The sequence below is a fragment of the Ipomoea nil genome, unplaced genomic scaffold, assembly GCF_001879475.1.
Source record: "Ipomoea nil cultivar Tokyo-kokei standard unplaced genomic scaffold, Asagao_1.1 scaffold0706, whole genome shotgun sequence".
Taxonomy (NCBI): Eukaryota; Viridiplantae; Streptophyta; class Magnoliopsida; order Solanales; family Convolvulaceae; genus Ipomoea; species Ipomoea nil.
Window position 1 is genome coordinate 2,522,584 of NW_017617134.1, and position 25,419 is coordinate 2,548,002.

At 36.0% G+C, this 25,419-nt stretch overlaps 1 protein-coding gene and 1 long non-coding RNA gene across 2 annotated transcripts; both read right to left on the minus strand.

The window, feature by feature from the left end:
* Positions 1-699: 699 nt before the first annotated feature.
* On the minus strand, positions 700-1,157 carry LOC109176437. The gene is made up of 3 exons (XR_002053380.1): positions 1,100-1,157; positions 934-990; positions 700-775 (listed from the first exon to the last, which is right to left on the minus strand). It is a non-coding gene; the product is annotated as an uncharacterized LOC109176437 (long non-coding RNA).
* A 4,359-nt stretch (positions 1,158-5,516) lies between these two features.
* LOC109176436 lies at positions 5,517-8,170 on the minus strand. The gene is made up of 6 exons (XM_019325865.1): positions 8,059-8,170; positions 7,848-7,950; positions 7,331-7,392; positions 6,960-7,103; positions 6,719-6,789; positions 5,517-5,556 (listed from the first exon to the last, which is right to left on the minus strand). The coding sequence occupies exons 2-6, from the start codon at positions 7,939-7,941 to the stop codon at positions 5,517-5,519; spliced, it is 411 nt and encodes a 136-aa protein (XP_019181410.1). The 5' UTR covers positions 7,942-7,950; positions 8,059-8,170.
* Positions 8,171-25,419: the final 17,249 nt, after the last annotated feature.

The following is a 25,419-nucleotide window of genomic DNA, read 5'->3' on the forward strand; positions in this document are numbered from 1 at the left end:
GAAAATTTAACACAAGCATTGTTGAGGTGTAGAAGGGTTTTTCATCAGCTGCAAATTACACAAATACAAATGAAATTTTGGTCATGCAGACAGAGACCTCAGAAAAATACTGGAGAAGCATCATCTAAACACTGTTCTTCACTTCTTATAAAGAATATCTAATAGCATCATCAGTTAACACGTTGGACATACTGATATAAGGGCAATAATAGCTTTCCCAGCAGCATCAGTAGATGTATCACCTTCAACCTGCAGAAGACATCGCCTGAAATCCCTACACCTGCACATCAATAGAAGCTCAATAAATACATAGATCATAGCAATGGAATATAATAAGCATTGATAAGAACAAGTATTACTATGGAAAACAAGTGACCAATAATTACTTGTTCAAAAACTCAAGACCACTAGCAGTCCTGGACTCTAAACCCAGCAATTCAATTAGTCCTTCCCATTACTACAAGAAAAGTTGAAGAACATGGCAGTTAGATGCAGTCAAAGAAAGATATGAACTTGCAATATATAGGCGTTATATACAAAGACATCAAATTTTCTTCATTATCAAAGTTAACTTTGCTTGGAGATGTATAAGCACAAAAATATTAAATTACACTATAACTACCTTGAAACCTTCATCAGAGATAGACTTTCCAACAAAATCAAATAATTGCTTCACAATTCTGTTTAAACGAACTTTATCACGAGCTTGCTGGACCTGAAGCCAGAAAACTACAGAGCCTTTCTTTCCATGTTTCCCGTGGTGGACTCCATCAATCTGTGTTGTGGGATAACACATTTCAATTATGAAATTAAACTATTAAAGCACATACACAAGTTTAGTTAGTATTTGCAAGTATGTAATAAATTTAAGGTGAATATCTAAAAACTGATCAACAAACTCAGACATCACTAATCAATTTGACCATGACATACCCTCATAATGTTTGAAGAGACAGTGTTAAGTTCATACAGACGATAGATGTCCATGCTCTGCAATAGAAGACAACTCAAATTATATATCTTTCAAAGACATGCACACTCCAGTACAAAATTCATCTATCTCTAAATTATGTTTTTCTTATTGGGGATAGGGCTAAACCTGTATGCAAAAGAGGTGTGAGAAAAGAAAGAACTCAATGTTGGACCTTCAGTAGAACTTGGTGCTGCTGTACAGGTTGTTTGTACAATAGATTTTCCAACAAGCTGATTCCAAGCTTCATACGTGATGTTAGATAAATTGGTGCAATCTGTAATTATGTCAAGGTATTTAGGAAAAGACACAGTACTGTCAATAACATAACCAAAAGCTTTAAAACAGTTAGAGAAAATGCGTTAGTTGATAGAGAAAATAAGTGATGAACAATACTTATATAGGGGGAAAAACATATTACAAAATTTTGGAAGTGGATTATGAGTCTAACTGTCTAGTGCATATATCATGACTATCAAGATAATTGAGATGCATCATAGGTCCAACAATATTACATGACACCACAAATAGCAAGTTCTTTAGTCCTCAGAGACAAGAAAATATAGTCCTCAGAGCCTTGTGTGCATATTCCACATAATTTTCATGGAAAAGCTTAAAGTATATGAAATTTAAATTTCTCCTCTTCCTTAAGCTATGAAAATTATGAATCTAGGCTCGGTATCATGTCCTTTAATATGTAATTGCAAAAAAATAGAAAAACAACAAAATGGAGCAGAAATCAGAGGGAGTATTATATATTTCTTAATATCTAAACCTACAAATCCATCTATATTTACTCAGAAATGTCAAAGCAAAAAAGCAGGAAAAAAAAGGAAAATGTAGTTAAAATAAGATTTCTAAGCCTTAAACCCTAAACAGAGACTAAATTTAGTAGACTTAATATATAGCATTAAAATGCAATTACCTTTTGGTTGAGGATGCGAATACTCCGTAACTTTAGCTTGAAATGACTCCGTTGATGACTCGGTTGAGGTGCGAATCAGTTGAGGATGGAGACTCCATAACTTTAGCTTGAGGTGTGACTCAGTTGAGGATGGCGATGATACTCCTCAACCTGGAAAAAACCAGCTATATATATCAGCAAACCGATATTCATTCGAGTTTTCACTTTCCTTTTATCTCTCCAATTCTCATAGGAGACAAATATATAAGATTTAAACATTTTACCTACTCAGGAGGGATACAACATTGTCCATCAGGTTTTGCAGTTTGGGTAGCAAGACGGGCCATAAGCATATTTCCAGCAATACCGGCACTTGCAGTGCATCCTGTTATCTCAACAATTTCCTTCCTGATCAGTCTGACAAATGCTTGAATGTCATCCACCCCTGAGTCAGTGGCGTCTAAAAATGCTTCATCACAACTGACGTGTAACACCCCGTGTTACGACCTTTAATCTTGGATTAATTATTTAATTAATCCCGCCAATAATAATTAAATATGATTAATTAAGTTAAGTTCCCCTTTAATTAATTAATGGGGTCCACCATGGACCGTAGACCCTTGCCTAAATTAGAGGCTTAAGTCTATTAGGAATAAAGATAGTAAACCTTTTACTATTCAGATTGTGATTAGGATCCGCTCTAATTAATATGGACCCTTATCCCTAAAGCGAGTCCCTGAATCCTATAAGGAATAGGATTAGTAAACCCATACCATTCAGGCCCTAATTAGGAGTCTTAAAAATATAAATAAAGAACTTAGGAGACACCCAGAACCCCCCACACGCATAAACGCCCATCACCCCAGGAGAGCTCCAAGAATCCCCTTAGAAGAAATCAAGAAAGCAAGAAAGCTTAAAGAAAGATCCTTCATAGCCAAGGAATTAATTAAGGCTAAGAGGTAACCCATGTCTCAACAAAACCTATTTTCATAGCTATGTTTTCCCCTTAGGGTTTTCCCCCATATTGTTGTGAATGGCGAAATTATGATGATTATTATTGATGTTGATTTGATGATTCCATGGGGAATCTTGATAATCTTGATAATTGGGAGTTTCTTGATAATGATGATATTCTTGATGATTAATTCGGGATCCTTGATGATTATGTGTTGTTCTTGATGATTATGATATTCTTGATGATTAATTGGCATCCTTGATGTTTGTGTGTTATTCTTACTGAATCTTGCAATTAGAAGATGAATCATATTCTTGTTGATATAAAAGCAATTAGAACCCTAGGTTGTATCGTATGATCTTATTCTTGGATTATCGGGTGGGGAAATCGCATGTTTGGGTGTTGATTATATTTAGAAAAGCATGATAGGTTATGTGTCGTTCGTTTCTCGTAATTGATCCGTTAATTGTCTACGTGTTGTCGTTAATTGCGTTGTAAAGTGTCTAAGCATGGTTTCGGGTTCCACAACGGTTCCCGGGGCGAAAAGTGATGAAAAGAGTCAGTGGGGGGTAGGTGGGGGTAGGGGACCCGCCACCTACCCGTAGCAACTCCGGGCAGTTCCGGCAGCGGGCAGCTGGCGGGCGGGCAGCTGCCCGCCGGGCACCCGCTGCCCGGAACTGTGCTGGCCGGCGGGCAGCCGGCGGGTGGCCCACCACCCACCGGCTACCCGCTGGAATCTTCCCCCCCCCCCCCTCGGGGCCCCGGTTTCCCGTTTGATGTTTTCCCGATCCCCGTGGTGTCCCAACGGACCCCGTTTGTCGTGCCTATGTCTAGTTTGATGTTTCGGGTACCGTTTGTAGGTTTATGAGTCTATTGTATTGCATGCTAGTTGAATTGGTATCCCGTTGACCTAGGTGGAAGAAGTATGAACCCCTTAGGACTATTCTTAGTGTGTGGTGGATCACGCATAGGTTTTGTTATACGTTTTATCCCCCTTCCCAAGGTGTAATGTGGGTTGCATGTGCTTGCTATGTGTTATGTGTGCGTGTTACCCCAATTCGGTTGCGATCGGATTGGTTATCCTGAGCTGCGGTTCAGAAGCCGGCTATGGTCAGATGGGAATTCCTGGCTATAGTCGGATGACGGTATCCTGGGCTGCGGTCCAGAAGCTGGTTGTAGTCAGATGGGAATTCCTGGCTGCAATCAGGTGACATCTTTCCTGAGCTGCGGTTCAGAGGCTGGCTGTAGTCAGATGGGAATTCCTGGCTACAGTCAGATAACACACTCTCTTGGGCTGCGGTCCACTGTTTGGTTGCGATCAAACATTATGATGAGCTGCGGTTCATCGGTCGGTTGCGATCGACCCCTCCGTGTTGCGATACGGGGCAGGGTGCTGCGGGGCCGTGTCAGAGCTATATGCGCTGACCCTCATGTATGGGCATGCGATTGGTCCTGTGGCGCCAACAAAGTGTGCTATGTGATGTGATATGGATGAGCTGTGATTATGAGTGTCTTGGAGGAATGTGACTATGGGATTTATATTGGGGATTGTTTATGATGGGTTGTGATTATTGTCTATGCCTTGCCTTATCTGCCTTATCTATTGTGAACTGCATATGACTGTCATAACTATTGCTTGTGTCTGATCTTATCTGTCGAGTCATTCCCGGTTTTAGAAGCTAGAGTTCGTAGGATATATCTTCATGCTCACACTGGTTTTCGTATATCTATATATATATCTCTATATGTATTGTATTTCAACGCGTTGGTGTGGGTTACCAGCATCTCTCGCTGAACAGATATATTTGGCTTTCAGGCACAGAGGATTAGAGCATCGGAGCGCGCTAGAACTGGAGCGTAGAAGTAGTATAGTTTTCCCTTTCGGCCTGCGTGCCATATTATGCATTTATATTTCAGAGGATAGTAGTTAGACAGCCTGTGCACCTGGGTTCTCTAGCCCAGGTGTGGCATAGCACCCCGTACACTTATGTTACGCTTTGGGATTTAACGAGGTGTTACCTTTATTATTAAGTTTTAAATGTCTTGAAAATTAGGGGTGTTACATGACAGCCCGCTTTCAGTAACAAGCCAATTGAAGAGTTATATAAGTATAATATAATGTGTGCTCTGAAGAGAACGATATACACGGACAGACCTGCACTTTCTTGCAGTGCTTATGCAAAATTTCATAAAACTTGTCAGCCACCTGTAAATCAAAAATTGTGTGTCAAACTATCCACGTGACTGAAAGTTGTAAAGGCACAGGAGAAAGCATGACTGAAGAATTTCCATTTTTACTCAACCAATCTCACAATACCTCCTCATAAGCTTCAAAGTCATAAGAAAGAATGACAAGTTTAGGACAAAGAACCTTAGCATCTCTTACAAACATTCCAGCCTTAACTCCTGTGAAGAAGAATTCCATGTCAAACTGAAACTTTTTACAAAAATAGAAATGTTAGCATATTCGCTGCAAAGTAATTGCTGGATTCAAAACCAACCATAATTCCCCCTTATCAATCTCATCAACCAGAACCCCTTACTCTAGAAGAATTACCACTCTCACTGACGCTGCCTTCCATCAATGGTGTCTCACCTTTAGATATTACCTGGTCAGTTGAGCACTTTTCTAGAATAGCAGGTGTGGAATTTTTGAAGTAAAGAAGGCAGGTAACTTTGGTTGATTACTAGCTTCGCTTGCAACCTATTCCAGCTGATAAGGAACCCCTGTAAATGACCAATTAAGGAATTAGTCATCAAAAGAGTAAAAGTTCCCTCTTTGTCTTCTATAAATTCAATTTCACCATAGATGTCAAAAACACATCCATTATTAAGTGTTTGATCATTATAGCATTTCAGAGTAACATGGTTAATAATGAAGAATTTAAAAGTGAGAGCATAATGTCTAGTATATACCATGCATTCAATGATTCAATTATATTTCTGGAAAATAGGTAAGGGCATCCATTCTAATAACCAAAAAAAAAAAAAAAAAAAAGATGTGGGAACTTCAAAATTGATTTAGATTTTCTTTTTTAATGAAAAGCAGGAAAACACTAAATTGCACACATGATTCAGGCAACTCTCAACCAAAAAATCAAACCTTTCAAAATTAAAAACTAAGTAACTTTTCTGAATGGTTTCAAACTAAAACAGATATATATATAAATATAATAAGAATAAGAGAACGAAGAAGTGACTGTATGTGAGAGCAAATTTAAGCATATTATTTGGGTTACATGGTAAACCCCATAACAGAGCACCAGCTCATTGCAAAAAAACAAGCACCACAATGAGAAAATGTGCAGAGTACAAGGAAAAGACAAAGCATGAAGACCGCCACATGCACAAATTACCAGAGTTGATCTCAGGTGAAATCCAACACGCATGACATTTTAAAAGTACTGAGCTTCACACAACACACCAAATACCTAAATGATATTCAGACCAAAATAGTCATTACACAACACCTCATTAATTATTATAGAAAGAGATAGAGAGAGCAAGGGGTGAAGGGAGGAAACAAGGGAAGCAATAAACTAACATGTTGAGTGTAATATAATGAAATTATAGGAATAGTATAAACAAGTAAAAGTAAACTAGATAAATGAAAGAAATATATTTTGGAAATGATGAAATATTTGTTTGCCGCTTCAACTAAAAGCTTAAGCTATTAGAGAGGGGAGACATTTAATAGTTTATTTTTTATTCTTAACAGGCCCTCATGAGCTGGCCACATTCTTTTAGGTGGGCAAAGCGTGTGGAAATATTTTATAACAGCCAGTGAATGAAATTCAAACTCAAGACCTCTGCCTTCTCCAATAAACTTATCTACACCACCACAACTAAAAGCATAACATATTAAAAAGGGAAACAATCATCTTTGCACCTTCTCTTTGAATGAAAAATTGCAAATGCATAGATATAGCCAATCCATGCCGGATCTCCTTCTTGCATTGACTGTAATATGTGGAAAGAAACAACTATGAGATGATATAGTTAAAGCAAAAGTCTACAGAACAGAAAGGGAGATTTAGGAAAAGGAGTTAATAGACATGCTTTAATCACAAAAGCTTACTGCACAAAATCCTGATGGTTTCAAAAGTTAATACAATAGAACCAGTGTGTACCATGTTGCCGGGATGGCCCCAGTGCACAATCCAATCAGGAAGGTTCCATGATTTAACGAGCTCAACGAACGGTCCAAACACAGACCTCACAGCTCCAACTGAATTCAAATCATCAGTTTCATTGTGTGGAATCACACAAGTGCCCTGTAATGATACCAACAAGAGAAAAAGTTCTATAATAATAATGATACCAACATGGAAAACATTTAACTATCCTTGCTTGTTTACTAAAAATGAGAAGCAGAAAAGGTATTTCATTTCAAGCAAACTCTCATATTTTCTTTCTCTTCTAGTCTTGGTAGAGACCAAGGGACCATCCAATAGAACTCACCCCAATAACAACAAAGCATTGATGAATTACTAAAACTAACCTTACAAACTTCTCTTGCCGGTTGATTCATATGAAAGAAATTCTTCACATAAACACCTTGCACTGGAGCAAGAAATAGGCAACTAAGATTTCGTGAAGATAGAAATAGAAGTCAACCTCTGTTCACAGAAAAAGAACCAACATAGCAGACTAGGTCTACATACATAACCAGGCATCCTTCCCAAAAATAAAATAAAAAATCCTCAAAAACATTTTTTGACAGAATCAGCAGCAACCAAGAGTATAATAGCACATTTACAAACCACAACTTTGATATGCAAATGACAAGGCTAGTAAGACTAGTAAAAAAAAAAATTAACATTTGCATTTCTATTATATGGAGAGGAGCCAAATCAAGTGCAAATCATTCCTTAAGTATAAACTACAAACACATCTTAACTGTTAAAGTAAAATTCACTCCAGAAAAGTAAATACAAAAAATATGTATCTATCAATACAAGGTGAAAGTCATACATACTGTATACTGTTTTCTGGATTCTCAATCGTAGATAGCCTACCTGCCTGAATGCCTGATAGATCTAACAGAAGCCACTTTCCCCAATTTGAAGTGAAGGCCAAGCTCGAATCAGTTCCCGAACTTCGCTCTTTCATACCTCCTCCCTGACTATAGTAAAAATAAGTAAATAACAATACATTAGAAATAAAGAACCTTAAGTCCTTGAACTTTAACAATAGATGAGAAACTAACGAAGGCATAATAGCGGTTACCTTAGAAACGATCAATGCAGTGTGTTGTCTTTCATTGTATTCCTCATCCTCATACAAATTTTCTCGGCAGAACAATATGCCAACGAGTGTTTGAGACGACGCAAATGAGCGAGGAAAACGTTTATATCACAGCTACGTCGTTGATCGAGGAGAAGAGCTAAGGAGGAGAAGGTTCGCAGCTGCATAGTCGATTGAGGAGAAGGCGATCGAGGACTTCAACATCGTAGACGATCTAGGGCTTCAGTGGTGGATAGGTGTTGGTTCCCAGAACGTATAGAGAAATCTAAAAATCTAACTCTTGAAAATAAAGAAAAAATGATGGGTCGTTTTCATATTTTAAAGGTTTCTAATATTTTAAATAAATGACCCGCTCCTTTTAAAAAAGATGCTAGGAAAAAAAAGTTATAATAATAATACATTTCCGACAACTTTTGAATGTGGTCGGAAATAATAAATAGATAATTTTTTAAAATTTAAACGGCAGAAAGAAATTTTCGGTCATCTTTACTTTGTGGTCGATTATTCTGACCACTAAGTAATGGTGGTCGAAAATTTCGACCTATTTCCGTCCACCATAATCCTTCAACGGAAAAGTGAAAAAAAATCACTTTTTCCGACCAATATTCTGGGTGGTCGGAAATGTGGTCAGAAAATGAAAAATTTCCAGCAGTGTGCGTATTTTCTGCGCTGAAGGTGCGTCGTTTTAATACTTAAGGTGCGTCATTTTAATACTTAAGATGCGTCAGTTATACACTTTTGAACTTAAGGTGCATTCGTACAATGCGACGTTGTATCGCAATTTGTTTTTTTTTTTAAATGACATACGATGTCATATTATTTATTTACTACGTATGCGAGAATAATGTTACAAAATAATCGACGTTGCATGTCAAAAGAAATCGATGTTAAAAGTGTTTTGTGTAGTAGTGAACCTGGTTTAATTACTAATCGCTGAGCAAGAGTCAAATACTTCAGAGAATTGAAATTAGGAAATCAGGACGCTTTGTTTTCTAAACCTTGACAAAGACTTTGACAATGTCGGTGAGGAGATGACTGTGCAAGGGGGCATCACTTTCTTTTCTCATTTTCCTTTCCCCTTTTTTTGGACTGCTACAGTCGTACTTGAGGACAGGATTTCACTACTAGCATCGTGGATTCAGAAACTATTTTTAGTGGACGAAACATAACAAAAGAGATAGTTTGAAAAGAAAAAATGAAACACTTTAGAAGAATAGTTATAAATATTATTGGATATGTACGGAAAATAAAACACATCAAAATTTTATGAAATTATTTACAACAAAATAAAAAAAATAATTAATTTAATAAAATAATTAGAATAAAAAACATATTATATATAAGGGTTATATATGTGGTGGGTGCCCCATGCTAAATCTGTCACTGACTACTAGTAGTTATATGAAAAAGTTATTTGACTACCTACTTAGGAGAGTATTGAGGTCTTACTGCAAATATGGAAATTTTCTTTCCTAACTTTTTGAAATGTTTAAAAAAAAAAAAAAAAAAAAAAAAAAAAGAAAAGAAAGAAAGATGTGTTAGTGCATGTTGCGCGCACTAGCGTTGGCCAACAGGTGTGTTAACCAACGGCACTCTGAAATCTCATTTTTCTCTCTTTCTTGAAAAAAATTCCCAGCAAGATTTTAATGCTGTGGATGCCATTACAAGAAGAAATAACAAACAAAACATCTATATGAGTTTATGTTCATTTGTTTGTTTGTTTGTTTGTTTGTTTTTTTTTTTTTTTTTTTTTTTTGTTTTGTTTTGTTTTTTTTTTTTTTTTTCTAAAATGTAATTTCTAGGGGTGGGGCTTTTGGTATTCTGTTTAGTTTTTTCGGTCTCTGTTTGTTCGGTTTTAAAAAAATGAAACCATTCAATTTAACATTTTAGTTCGGTACGATTTTCAAAATTTTCAGTTTCGGTTCGATTTAAGAACCTCAATTCCCAATATTTCCTTGTGTTTTAGCGCAAATAATTAATAATTATTTATTTTTACTAATAATTTAAGATTAAAAACCTATTTTGCATCCATTGAGTTCTATCAAACTCATTTAATGAGATTGCACAACTTCTAATAAGATTGATTTAGCCCTAATCTTATATTTTCTATTCCATCTGTTTCATTTTATCTGTCCTACTTACTATTCATTTGTCAAACCAACTCTGTCTTCTTTATTTGTTTTCTTTAGTATTTTTTTTTACTTATTTTTAAATTTGATTTGTTTGTGTTTAATTTTAGTGTAGTTTCTAAATATATAAATTTTGTATACTAATACTAAACTTAATATTATGAAAAATTGAGTTAAAAATAACTTCAGTCAAGCCTCGTAAACCGAACCATACACATAAAATGGGACGGAGGGAGTAATATTTTAAAAGAATTTATTTCTTTAATACGTGTGATTTGTTCCTTTTAATCTCAGTCGTGCATCATTATAATTTAATGGTCTAGATTAATTCTCACGTTATCATATTTAGGACAATTCTCATGGGAACGCAACTATATATATATATATATATATATATATATATATATATATATATATATATATATATATATATATATATATATATATATATATATATATGTGTGTGTGTGTGTGTGTGTGTGTGTGTGTGTGTGTGTGTGTTTTTGTGTGTGTATGTATATAGATAGATGATCAAGTGCGGTAGTAGACGCAAATTATGCCCTGGAAACGTGTTCACCGTGAATGGTGACCACAAGTCCAAACGACATCGTTTTTACGCAAAAAAAAAAAAAAAAAAAAAAATCGTGGATGTGGAGTTAACGGCGCGCGTTTGATCAAATTATGAATTTTCTGTTATGAGATTATGAATTTAATGTAAATTCATAATCTCATAACAGAAAATTCATAATCGCATAAAAGTAAAATATTTATTAAATTATGAATTTTCTATTATGAGATTATGAATTTTCTGTTATGAGATTATGAATGTAATGTAGATTCATAATCTCATAACAGAAAATTCATAATTTCATAACAGAAAATTCATAATCTCATAACTGAAAATTCATAATCTTATAACAGAAAATTCATAATCTCATGGTTCCAAAGTGAATGTGTAGGCAGGTTCCAAAGTGAATGTGCAGGCATGGATTCATAATTTATGAATGTCCATGATTTCGGACGGGAATGTGTAGGCATGGTTCCAAAGTGAATGTGCAGGCATGAATTTATAATTTATGAATATCCGAAATCATTGCTCACCTCAAATTAAAGTGAAGCCGCGAAATGTGAAAATGAAGAAGAAAATTCATGCAATTAATTAAGAAAAAAAAAAGAAAAAAAAAAAAAAGATAACGGTGTACTAACACCGTTGGAACCGTGTTCACCATTCCATGGCATAACGATTGCAGGTAAAATATGGGGTTTAATCTCAGCCCTTGATCGAGCCAAAATAAACAGTCCAGATTGAAGAAAACTTTAAAAAATGCGGTAGTATTATGGTAATTTTGCATTAGTTCAAAACTTAAGGTGTGTAAATTGAAAACTTGAGGTGCGTAAGTTTATAGCTTAAGGTGCATAAATTTATAGCTTAAGGTGCGTTTGTTTATAGTTGTTGGTGCCTAAGTTTAAAGCTTAAAGCGCTCAAGTCTATGACTTAAGGTGAGATGTGTAGTTCTATAGCTTAAGGTGCGTCATTTTCTAGTTTAAGGTGCATCAGTTTAAAACTTAAGTGCGTATTATTAAATTAAAATTTAAGGTGCATTATTTTCCAGCTTAAGGTGCATAAATTCGAAGCTTAAGGTGCGTGAGTTTATAGTTTTTGGTGCCTAAGTTTAAAGTTTAAGGTGCTTAAGTTTTAAGGCTAAGGTGCATAGTTTTATAGCTTAAAGTGCGTAGTTTTATAGCTTAAAGTTCGTATGTTTAAAGCTTAAGGTGCGTCACTTTTCTAGTTTAAGGTGCATCAGTTTAAAACTTAAGTGCGTAATTTTATAGCTTATGGTGCGTAGTTTTATAACTTAAGCTGCATAGTTTTATATCCTAAGGTGCATCAGTCTAAGACAGTTGATCATTTACATGCATGTTACAGGAAGCGCGTTTTTTTTTTTAAAGAAAAAAAAATCCCCTCAGTTTGAGCCATTGATTTAGATTAGATAAACTGCACTAGAGGCCTGTGATAATCTCAGGGGTAAATTATCGGTACAGACAACTGTGTGGACCACGGTCTAAAATAACGTCGTTGAATTTTATGAGTCAGAATAATGTACATGATTATGAGTTAGAATAATGTATTTTTTTTTTGTTAGAATAATATACATTATGTGTTAGAATAATGAAATTTCTGTGATAAGATAATGTATTTTATGAGTTAGAATAATGTACATTATGCTTTAGAATAAGGTATATTATAAGTTATAAAAATGTATGTTGCAATGGATTATGTGAAAAAAATAATTACGTAAAATAATTTTATTTTTAGACCGTGGTCCACACAATTATATGGAGCATAGTGCACGCAATGACTATTGAATTTCATGATCTGATGTCACTACTCTCTCCACTCGAAAAACGAGAGAGAGAGAGAGACATGAAAGTTCCTTTCTAGTACGTTACACCAGTATAAAGGGAAACATTTTATTGACACAAAAGTTCTTTTATAGTACACCACTATAAATAAGTACATTTTCATTCATATTGGAGTACCATTATTGGTTATTGTGGGCTGTCAAACTTAAATTCTTAAGAATTAAAATTTCACATATATGTGTGAACTGTTTGAACCATTCTTTGAAAATTGAAGCACATTGTTAAGGAGTTGTTATATCATGGATTAGTGTCTTCTTTAGAATGTGAATTTTGGTCTTAAATGACGTATAAATTGTGTATTTTTAATTAGTATTGAAATTGTGAATTTTTATAATATACATTGTGTTTTTATGTCAAAACACATAATAGCATGAATACAATACAAGGTCATCAAATCCTAATATGTTAATATTGTGTGACTGCAGTATTTGAAAAGAGCTTGTGAATACAAAACAATGTAATCAATTACATATATATTAACATTGCGTTAGTAGTATACAAATTGTGAATTTTTAAAAGGTAAATTGTGAACATACATCCAGTAGGTAAATTGTAAACATTTAGTCCCGGATCTACAGAATAATTTGTGATTGTTAAGATGGTCAACCAGAATTTGTTTTCGGCCCAACATTATTTACATGGAGCTATATTATTACACCACTTACCACTACTACAGAACACAACTACTAAAGCAGTTTTTTACACATACCCAATGATTTTCGAAATGTCGTATAAGTGACAGACATTGTAAATAAATACTTTTGAAGATGGATTTTGGGAACAAGCGTGTATGTTCTTACATTATTTCAGTTATGCTAGTTTGTCCTACTGCTATCTTTGCTTACTGTCTCTTTTTTCCTTCTCTACCTTAGTTGGCTTTGCTATTATCATAATTACATTTCATCAAAAGTCTCACTGACTGATGTTAGCTCTTGCAAATTTGCCTGTTTTTTTTTTTTTTTGGAGGGGGGAGGGGGAACACTTCTATTTGTTGTTCACATTTTGAATAGGGTACCTTCAAAAGTTATTGAAAAGACTTTGTATGAATTTTGATTTGGAAGTCACCAAAGTTGAATTATATGAGAGTTTGGGGTTGTGTAGCACATGTTTTTATCCCCAGATTCTAGCAAGGACACAAGTTAAAGGCTAGAACAAAAAGATGTTTAATTTGTTTATTGGGTATTTTGAACACTCTGATATAAAGGTTATAGGTTATTTAACCCAATTGAAAAGATTATTATTGAAACTAGTATTTCACCCGTGCGATGCACGGACATAAAATTCTAAATATTGAATTTATGTTAAGAAATTGAAAGTAATTATTTTTGTTATTATAGTTGCAATATAAACAATTTTTCGAAATTGGAAGCGTTTCTAAATTTAAAAAAACTGTTACATATATACAAAACGATAATAACATTATGATATGACATTGAAAATTCCAAAAAAATTATAAATTACTGAACTTTTTTTTGTACACTACATTTTCTGTAGTGTTCAAACCAACAGTAGAGTCTCCACATATTAAGATTTTTAGCCCATCTGGATTACTAACCCGAGATGCTGCTACATACAACTGTCCATGGTTAAACACCGATTTCTTTAATAGTAGTCCCACATGAGATAAAGTTTGTCCTTGACTCTTAACAACATTATTGGAAATTGCTTCCTCTGAAATTTAAACGGTAGTCTTGGGTCAGAAGGAGTCAATCCCAATCGTGGTATTAGTACCTTGGTGTCTACATTATTTCCACACAGAATTTGAGCTTCAATTACATGGTTTCCTAATTGTGTAATAGAAGTTGATCCATTAGTGGCATTGTCAAAGTCAGGCATTAACAAACGATTCAATCTTACATTGTCTTGAGTCAACGTTTGCTTAACCACGCATGAACCTAGAAAATTATAAAAAAAATCTCAAATATATATATATATATATATATATATATATATATATATATATATATATATATATATATATAAAATATGATGAATAACAATAATTACAATATTAATTAAATAATTAAATGAATTCGTGTATCATAAAATTACCGTTTATGATGTTTTTAAATGAGTGAATTCCATTTTTAGTCTTACTGTACTGTTATAGGGGCGTTTCCAATTTTAGTCCACCTTAATTTTTTTTGCCACTTTACAACCACTGTTATTGAATGTGTTCCACTTTTAGTCCACCGTTAATATTTCCGTCAAGAGGCCGTATAATCCAAGGCTATTTTGGTCTTTTTATGTTTGTCTCTTCTCTTTTAATCCAGGCGCTTCGTCCTCCTCCTCCGATATTCGAATATGGCTCTTCGAACAACGAGAATGGGAAGCCAAAGCTACATCGTTTCGTTCATTCCAAGATGGACCGGCGAGGTTTCTTAGGTTTTAGGTTTAATGTTCTCATTTCTTTAATCAAACATAGTCTTGGATGAGAAGAAATGTCAAAATACCCCTAGATTACGCGGCCTCTTTATGGAAATACTAACGGTGGGACTAAAAGTGGAACACATTAGATAATAGTGGTTATAAAGTGGCAAAAAAAATTAAGGTGGACTAAAATTGGAAACGCCCCTATAATAGTAGGACCAAAAATGGAATTCACTCTTTTTAAATGGTTGACGAATAATCTCTTGATTAACAGTAGTTATTTCCATGTTCGTCTGTTTGCCTGTTCTTGAATTTGTATAAAAACCTAAAACGATTATAAAATCAATGATATTAATCTTAGTTAAGAATTTGAAAACTTTAACACACAATTTGACAAAACAACACACGTTAATGGTATTTAACCATATTAAATTAGGGAAATTATAAAAGGTATTTGTACATCATATAAAAAATATTTATACAAAAAAAACAAAATTATGCAATTCCAAAAAATACAACAATACTATTAGTCACTGTGCTAGATGGTGTATCCATTGAACTACCAACCGTTCTAAGTACACGCCTCTTATTCGTTGATGAAGTATTTTGACATGTCAAAATAGACGTTGAAGTGCCTGACAACTGTAAGTTTTTATTCCCTAAAAAAAAACGCAAATAATAAACAAATGTACTTTACTAAAAAAATATTAAAGTTATGACCCAAAATTAGATTAATAAGTAAACTTTGTTACCACCAATTATACTGCTTGACGGGGTGTTAAACTGTTGACAGGGTATTGACACATCATGAGCTGTATAGTTGATGTGATTCTTTTTATCCAAATTGATAGGCAAATTGCTTGATTGTCTTTGAATACATTCATTTTCTAAAAAATTAAATTAACAATGAGTAAGAAAAATAATGCTTAGTAATGCTTTAATATTTGAAAAGAAAGAAAATTAGAAATTATTAAAATACATACATGTACATAGAAGTATAATAATATGGTTACCTATAACTAAATGTATAAAACATTGAATTTATTTGGTGTATATTGTGCTTGTATATTATGTATAATGGAAGTTCTAGACATTTCCGATCTTGACTTTCTTTTATCTCTTCGTTATAATATTATATCATCAAAAGTCTCACTGACTGATGTTAGCTCTTGCAAATTTGCCTGCTTTTTTGTTTGGGGGGAAACACTTCTATTTGCTGTTCACATTTCGAATGAAGTACCTTCAAAAGTCATTGAAAAGACTTTGTATGAACTTTGATTTGGAAGGTGCCAAAGTTGAATTATATGAGAGTTTGGGGTTGTGTAGCACATGTTCTTATCCCTGGGCCCTAGCAAGGACACAAGTTAAAAGCTTGAACAAAAAGATGTTTAATTTGTTTATTGGTATTTTGAACACTCTAATCTAAAGCGTTTACCATACAAATATTTTTTTTTTTTTTTTTATTTTGTCGTCTGAATAAAGCGTTTATCACTGCGTCGATAGTTATAGCGGTGAGTAATGCAAACATTTCCTTCTGACATTGTCTTGGGCACTTCTCGCAGAATGCAGCTGAGTCCTCTGATCTATTTTGAGGACACACAGCTTCCAGGATTTATTATAAATAGTCTCACCATTATTCTTCTTAGAAGCTAATGGTGGAACCAAAAGTGTCTCGAGTAAAAAACCTAATAAAGGACTAATGATATGCTTTTATATTGATAAAAATATGTAAAAGGTAATTAAATTATTATTTAACATCGAAACAACAAGAAGACATTTGTACCTGCATACACAAGTTTGAGATTTGATTTGCTCCGCGCAAAAGAGAGCCTTTATGTTATACAATTCAACAAACTTTAAAAGAACTTTTGTATAAATAGTGGTGCAAACCCACTTCCCAATCTAATGTGGGACAAAACCTTCACTTTTTTCAACTCAATGGGTCTACTTTGAGAATCAATATCTCATTCACCCATTATCCGTTTTGAGCGTACAATATATCAATATCTTCGTCTCACTATGAAGAACCCGAGTCCACTTCGGGCAGTCTAAGGTCACGAGTATACCTCAAGTATCTCATAACCTTTACTATTGCTTTCCAGTGCATAGCACTGGGGTTACTCGTATATCTACTGAGTTTACTAACCGCAAAGACAATATCCGGCCTAGTACAACTCATAAGATACATCAAACTACCAATAACCCGAGCATATTCTACTTGAGAACTACACTCTCTGTAATTTTTGGTTAGATGAAGGTTTGTATCAAACAGTGTCTTAGTCAATTGATCATCATCCTTGTTAAACTTTTCAAGGATTTTATCAATATAATGTAATTGACTCAACACATGACCATCAGGTATTCTGAAGATTTCATTCCTTTCTAGTACTTTACACCAGGATAAATGGAAACATTTTCTAAACACAAAAGTTCCTTTCTAGTACACCACTATAAATCACAACATTTTCATTCAAATTGGAGTACCATTGGTTATTGTGGGTTGTCAAACTTAAATTCTTAATAATTAAAATTTCACATGTGTGAACTGCTTGACCCATTCTTAGAAAATTGAAGCACATTGTTAAGATGGCCAACTAGAATTTGCTCTCGGCCCAACATTATTTATATGGGGCTATTATTACACAATGAAAAATTATTAATTATACTATGAACCAAGGTCTACATTGTAATATGAATCATAGATAAATATTCGTTTTTAATATATTGAAAGTCTATTTTTTGATAGTATACTTAAAAAATGAACTTTCATCGTGAACTCTCCTCCAAAAATAATGTGTATGTTAGTATGTAGTGTTGTAAACCCTAATTTGTAATTGACAAAATTATTATGAAAAACTAGATAGGTTAAAGTTTAGTGTCTGGTAGAGTACTTATGAAGACTTGACAGAACATACACTACACTAGAACCTTTGGAACCTAAATGTTGGAACTACACTAATTTATTATAAATAGCTAGCAGAATACGGACATGGTCTGACGTTATTTTACAAGAAAGTCCTTACTTGACTGAAATACCTCAAGGTTAAGAAATTAGTTCATATTACTTGGAATATTTTAGGAATTACTTGTCTTTCAAAGTTCAAAGTATTATATACTGGTTAGAGAGAGAATTCTACATAGATGAAGAATTGAGAAGTTACACTTTACAAGATTTGAATCACAAAAAAACTCTCTCTACGAATTACAAAGAAAATACTCTAAGATATCATCTTCTCAAGACTTTGGTGATGATCTGAGTTTAAGAAGATACTTGAGAAGAAAGTTCTACAAAGCTATATCTTTGGACCGTATAGCATACAACTATGGCGCAGTGGTGAGTGAGTCAGCAAGACGGACATCGACAGTGCAGATCTCCAAAAATGGATTTTTTGGACTGTTGATTGCACGGATCTCCGGCCTCGACAATCCTCTATGTTGGTCCCGATAGAATGAGATGAGAGTCTAGAGGGGGGGGGGGGGGTGAATAGACTCTTTTCTTTAGAAGCCCTAAACGTCACCTTTCGGTGTCTTGGCGCAGCGGATAAGATAGATTCGTTTTAAAATACTTTGCACGAGTTTGCGTAATTAGACAAACTTTCGGTAAAGATAATGAAGAAATGATATGAGAGCAAAATAAAAAGCGTAAGTAAGGAGATAAGGAGGACACGAGATTTTATAATGGTTCCGCCAAAGTTGCCTACTCCACTCTTCTTCCACAACTGTTGGAAGGATTGCACTATCACTCTTAGTACAATTACACAAAGACTTCCTTGATCACTAAGCCGGACAGCCTTCGTAGGTTTTTCAACTCCTCGAGTTTACTCCGCCTCTATCAACTTCTTCTCCTGAGTTGAGGTTGGTAGAAAATGATTTCTTGAATTCTCCAACGAAGAGATCTTGACTCTGAGGTATGATAGCTTCAAACTGATGTCAAGACTTCCTTGAGGTGTAAGACAAGTGATTCTCCAAGTAATTTAACACCTCAAAAACTGGTTCACAAAAGCTTTTTGTAAATCGTAAACGTTTCAAGAGCTTTTGTAAGTGAGTAAGTCGAGTGATAATGAACCAGCACCTTCTTAGTTGATGAAGGTGAGTTTATATAGGTGATGAAAATTCATCCGTTGGAGGGAGATGAAATTTTCGAACCTTTTAACCATTGGACAAGGACCGGGGAGCTTCATGCATTAAATGCTCCATTAATGAGGTTGTACCATGTAGCCGTTGAAGGTATGGAAAGCATTAGGGTTTTGTCCTTTAGCTTCAAGAGATAGTACATCTTCATTTAATGCTTCTTGAAAAGTGAGTCCCATAAAATGAAGTCCTTATTGTCCTAGGATGTTGTCAAATCAGACAGGTGAAACATTCTTCTCGTTGTTGAAGAGAAGTAATAAAGATCGTCTTTTACAAACAATGTTCTTTCGTGTTTGTTGACAACTCCTGCTTGACTCTCGTTGTTGTTCTTCACGACTCGTGTCTTCTTTCGCCTTTGGAGATCCTAACATCTAGTCATAACTCATTTTCGTGTGTTTGTCTAGCTTAACACGAATTACAAAAGAGTTATAGCAACTATCGTCTAGGACGAAAGTAGCGAAACAAAAACAGCTAATGGTTAGGGGTCTACTTTTCTACATTACATTGGTATCATCAAAATCCTAATACAATGTTCCTAACAATTTCCCCCTTTTTGATGATGTCAAAACCTATACTCTTCTTATAAGGCTGATAAAAGTTCCATAAGGATTTTTCTTATATAAAAACAGCCATACTCGAGAGTTTACAAGTCCTTTTCTAGATAAAAGCGTTTAATAAGCGATATAAGAACAGGTAACTCAAACAGGTGACACGAGATGTGTAACAATGAGAGTTTCATATATAAAGATGTGATCATTACAAAAACTTCATAAAAGGAATATAACAAAAGTTAACTTACATTTCTAAAAGCTTTGATTTCTGTTGTTCAGCTTTCTTGAGCTTTTGGTCATCCTTTTCTTTTTGTCGCTTTAGCATCCTGTTGAAGTCAATTTTCTCATTGATTTTTGCTCTGAAGACTTTGATAGGGTTAGTCCTGACAAGCTCTTCATGTTCTCCTCTGATGTTCAGACCAGTGTAATTGTTGTAGGCTTCCCGAATGTTGCTTCCTTCAACAATACCATACTTCCACCACGAGATCAGTTCAAACGAATTCATGCCTTCTTGGTAGCTCTTTCCTGATTCCTTGTGCACTTTGAAAGCTGCATTATGCATGACATTTTGTGGGGAATCTTTGGTTACACTCGAAAGATCTTCAATGAGATTCCTGATCCTTTTTCTTTCCATTGCTTCATCTTCTCTTCTCTTTCTTTCTTCATCATGCTTCCTCTACAGTTCTTTGTTTGCTCTTTTGATTCTTTCATTTTGAGTGCTCATGTGGTTTTGTCTTGTATGGTTGTCTTTTGTTTTCAACCAAGTGGGATTATTACAACCCTCGAATCGTTTGCCACTGCCTTCTTCATATGGGACAAAGTCCACAAAGTTTCCTATGCCATCCATAGTTACTTTGTTGTCTCTCATAAGCTTTTGCCTTAATTTTATCTGTTCTCTCTTTGGCAGTCCTGTGAAGATGTATTTGGCTTCAGAACCAAAAGATTGTTGAGGCTTGATTTGTTTGGAGGATTGGTATCGACCATATCTTGACTTCGAGGAGTAATGACCACGAGACTTGGAAGATGGATTCGAGTTCCTTTGGTCATAGTCTCTTGGTGTCCGAGAGGGAGAGTGTCGTGCTTCACGAGCTTGATCTTTCGTGTTATCTCTCGGCTGATCATCATCCTTATCTTTGTCATCATTTCTCTTTTCCCCCTTTTTGGCATCATCAGCACAGGTGGTAGGAGGAATGGAAGAGACATTGTTGATTGCAAGCAAAATATCCTGAGCATATCCGAGAATTTGAAGTGCATATTCGCCCAGTTGGTACGAATTGTCCTGATATGTGTCAATCTTTGTACAGGCCAAATCCATACGCTCTTTGAGACCAAAATGAGAGTGTTTGATTTCGTGCTGTTGTCGCGCAACTTTGTTCAGAGAAGCTTCGAGATCATAAAGTTTCTTTGTCATTCGCTCAATGGCCTTGTGATCTGATTGGCTTTGTTGCTGCGGTTGAGGCTGTGCTGGAGGTAGAGATCGAGGTTTAGATTGGGCTGCTATCAGAAAATCGACCTTCTTGCATAGATCATCCATAACTTTCGTGTCCTTTTCTCATAAAGCAAGATATTGCCTGTGGATGGTCTCGGCTGAATGAACAGTTCCTCTCATGATGTTCATGATGGTTCGTGGGGACTTCGCAGGGGATTCTTCCTCAATATTTGTTGCTGATGTGTCCATGTGATCATTTTGAGGTGGTGCTTCCCGGTTTCCACCACTATCTGAGCTAAGAGGTATTGGTGAAGCTTCCAGTTTGCCTTCACGCCTACTTTCGTTTCCTAACTGGATTGGAGTCTCGTTTAAGGGTTGAATATGCGGAACAATGGCTTGAGATAGATCTTCGGGATGAGTAGTTGAAGCTTCTTTCGAATCTTCACTGTCAAATGGTAGTCTTCTTAAGGGAGATCTCTGAGGGTAGGTGTCATAGTCAGGACCGATCAAAATTGTGTGACTGTCTTCGGTTTCGGTTTCTTGAGCACCTTCATTGCCCATCTGATCATCATTATCATCATCGTCATCATTATCATCATTCTCATCATCATCATTCTCATCATCATCATTCTCATCATCAGCATCCTTATCATCAGCATCGTCAGCATCATCATTTTCTTCATTTTCACCTTCATCACTCTCGTCTTCTTCAATCTCTCGTCCAAGCTCATCTTTCGTGCCACTGACATTACAATTTGGATCATTTTGGTGGTCCTTCTCCAGAGTGGTCTTGATCTTTGAAAGCAACATGGCATATCGAAGTTGCTTTAGTTCTTCTTCATAAACTGGATCCAAGGGTGGCTTGTTGAGCTCGATGCAGATTGGAGCTTTATCTCTCCCGAGAGTGCGATTTATCTTCTTGTAAGAGAAAACGCGATTGATCTCTTCAATTCGAAGAGCTTTTGAAAGATCATCAGTGCCCATCCATGCAAGTGCAAATTCCTCTTCGTCCTGCATTGCTTCAAAAGTTTCAAGAAAGATCTGCAGGGGAGCAGTACGCCACTTTTGCCACTGTTGAACTCATTTGTAATCTCGTTCAATGGATTCTCTAAGCAACTGATCTAGTGAAGGTTGAGGAACTTTTACTTCTGGAGCTGGTACCGATGGTTTCGGGATGTCCGGAGGTTGTACCTGTACTACTGCTGTCTCGTCTACCAATACAGGTTCTTGTGTCAGAGTTACCTGCTCTGTATTGATAGGTTCTTGTGGCAGACAAGGTAAAGCGATCAAAGCATCAGTCGCCTCTTTTGTCTTTTCTGGTGATCCAGGTTCTTGTGGAAGACTTAAGCGACTGGCCTCCATGTCTACATTAGCAGGTTCTTGTGTCAGCTCTCGAAGGAGTTGATCTGCCAAAGTAGGTTCTTGTGGATGGTGGTCTTGAGGAAAACCGAGATCAGACTTGGGTTCTTGATCATCAGGAATTTTCTCAGGAAGAACATCTTTCGATTGACCTTCCCCCTCAGAAAGTGCTTCTTTCGTGTCTCCTTCTTTCGGTGTAGCTTCTTTCGGTGTAGAAGATTTCTTCGGGAATGATTTAGCCTTGACTGGAGACCGAAAGTGACTGTCTTTGATAATTTTGGAGAGAATTAAATTATCTTCATCTTCGGATGAGTCTTTGACTACGATTGATTCTGGTAGAGGGGAGGGTGGAATAGGATCTTTTTTCTTTTGTGGAGATTTTGGTGAGATTGGAACACCTGAAGATTCTTCTGCCTTTTTCGCCTTACTCCGAGAGGAGTGCTTTTCTCGTCTTTGTCGTTTCGGCTTTGGCTGCTCATCTTCTGAAACCTTAGGTGTTCTTGATTTCCGCTTGGCTTTGACTTGCTCGATAGGGATTCCCAATTCCAATGCCTTCTGCTGGTCATATCCTGATGGTTTTTGTTTCATATGACATGCTTTCTTACCAGGCCGGATTCCTGGGCGCAGGACAACTCCTTTCGTTGCCAGAAGATGGCTTATCACAAAACCATATCCCAACTTCTTCGCAATATCTCCTGGACTCTTTCGATGAAAAGTGATGGTGTGAACGATATTGTTGAAAATGATCTTTGACCAATCGACTTTAAATCTATTTAAGAAGGCATGCAACATTTTCAATTTCTCCTTCGTTACATCATCCGTGCCCGAGGTCCTGTGATCGACGAGTTTGTTGAAGATATCAACAGTGAACTCATAGTCTATCCGGAACCATTTCTTCTTCAACGGCCATGAGATTTCTGCCTTGGATGGTGCGTGATTGTTCTTGATGGATTCGTAGAAGTCCTCTGGGTCGAGATGATAATAGATAATATCTGTCTTGTAAGACTCATCTCTTTGTGGAAACCCGTATGTTGATCGAATGTCTTCTGCGGTAAGAACCACATGATGATTATTGACTCTGGAAGTGATAGTCAAGTAATCAGAAGATATTGAAGCATTCATATAGAACTGGGTTACGTCAACCGGGTGCCAAACAGTATAAAGATGTGTGACGAAGCTGTATAATCCTGTTTCTGTAAGGAGACTTATGATGTGTTCACCAAAAGTTCTATCCAAGATATATTCAAGGAATCCATGCGCGTCCCACATACTTCCCCCTACGATGAAGGGTACTCTGGATTCAATGAATGTTAGGTCCTCTGTTGGAAAGCTTGGGATTTCCATGGTGGAAGGAGTTTCTGGTTCAGGATTAGATGGTGATGCTTGTGGATGTTCTGCCATGATTGTGGATTTGAGAGAAACAAAGGGTTGAGAAAAAAAATGAGATTGAGGAAGGTAGGGTAAAAGGATCAAGAGAGGTTTAAGTGGGGTTTTATAGAGCTCCGGGTCTCCGGGTATGGATGATCCATTTAGAGATGAACGGTTTAAAATTCAAATCACTTCCGGTTCTTTTTCTCCAAAAGGTAACTGATCATCATGGGGGAGTGATAAGATTGTTTGCAGATCAAAAACGATCATTCCCTCATTTAATGAAGAGAGAGAAAAACACTCGAGTGCCTATATGTGCATTAAATGCACGTCACATCCTGCATCAGACAAAGTGGGGAGTGGACCACTTTTCTCGGCCACATGATCCCATTGGGATTCATCTTAACGGTTGGAGATAAAGGCTCAAAACATTAAGCATGATTGGTCATGATTCCCAACCCGAAAGAGGATGTAATTTTCAAAACATTGGACTTGTGAGACAAATGAAGTCAAACATGTCTCTCCTTTATGGCAACAGATGCTTTTCCCGAGAGAATTGTTACACAGAACAATATATAGTGAAAGCAGTTGCAATCTCTCGTGCATTGGAAAGCAGACTTTCCTTCTACATAATGCAATCCTTAACCTTTCGTTCGTACTCAAGATGTTCCCTTTTATGAGCAAAGAGTCTTAGCAATAAGAGCCTCATGATCTGCTTTCAAGATTTGTCTAGAAAGACTTCGTCTTTCCATGTCATTTAGGTCAGCCATTGCCTTGGCCTTAGTAAAAGAGTACAGTGCACGATGCTTTTCTTCGTGCTTTAAAAGAGAGTAGAACTTTTGAATTTTTGAGTTCTTTCTCAAATAGATAGACCGAACCTCTCAAAAGGTGTATTCAACTGTCTTATCCAAGACACTATTTAGAGAACATATTCTTTTTCAAGAATTTTGTTCCTGAATCGAGATTATTAGGCAGACGATAGATTAGGCAAATAACGTCTCGATTAAAGGAAACTAGAGCCAGTTTATTCATCATAGACCCGAGAGAGGAAAGTACATAGGATAAAAAGTAACACACAATAAGATCAAATTTTTTCCTCTCGTTCTTCTTGACTTCGGATGGTTCTCCTTTGGCCTTTTTCAAATTTCCCAGCATTTGCTTGAACCATTTCCCGGTTCGTGGAAAGTTTGAAGCCAGATGAGGATTCGGGTTCTTCCTCCTGATCATATTTCTCCATGAAGTCCTCTTGTGCAAGAAAAGCCATATAATCTGGATCTGGGAGTCTTGGTGGGATCTTTCAAAGTCTTTTTTTCACTTTCGACGATGAAACCCGCCATATCATCATACTTAAGAGACGAGTCGGAGTCAGAGGGAATTTCCACCGGTGCTTGTGGACTATTGCCAAGGTAGAGATCGCCCTGTTCCTCCCTGAGACGTCTGGCATTTTCTCTCAGCTTACGAGAATACCTCTGGTGAGAATGGTTTCTTTGGAGCCATGGTAAAGAGAAGAGGGATGAGTATAATGTGAAGAATTCTCCTCCTTTTATAGCAAAAAATCCACAAGCTCATGTGTCTGCTACAC

Bases quoted from the DNA above. Each gene is read 5' to 3' on its own strand.
- LOC109176436 (XM_019325865.1), bottom strand. From the start codon at position 7,941: ATGAAAGAGCGAAGTTCGGGAACTGATTCGAGCTTGGCCTTCACTTCA. The intron at 7,104-7,330 runs GTTAGTTTTAGT...GTATCATTACAG, and splicing joins CGGCAAGAGAAGTTTGTAAG to GGCACTTGTGTGATTCCACA. The intron at 5,557-6,718 runs GTGCAAAGATGA...GGTCATTTACAG, and splicing joins ATTTTTCATTCAAAGAGAAG to GGGTTCCTTATCAGCTGGAA.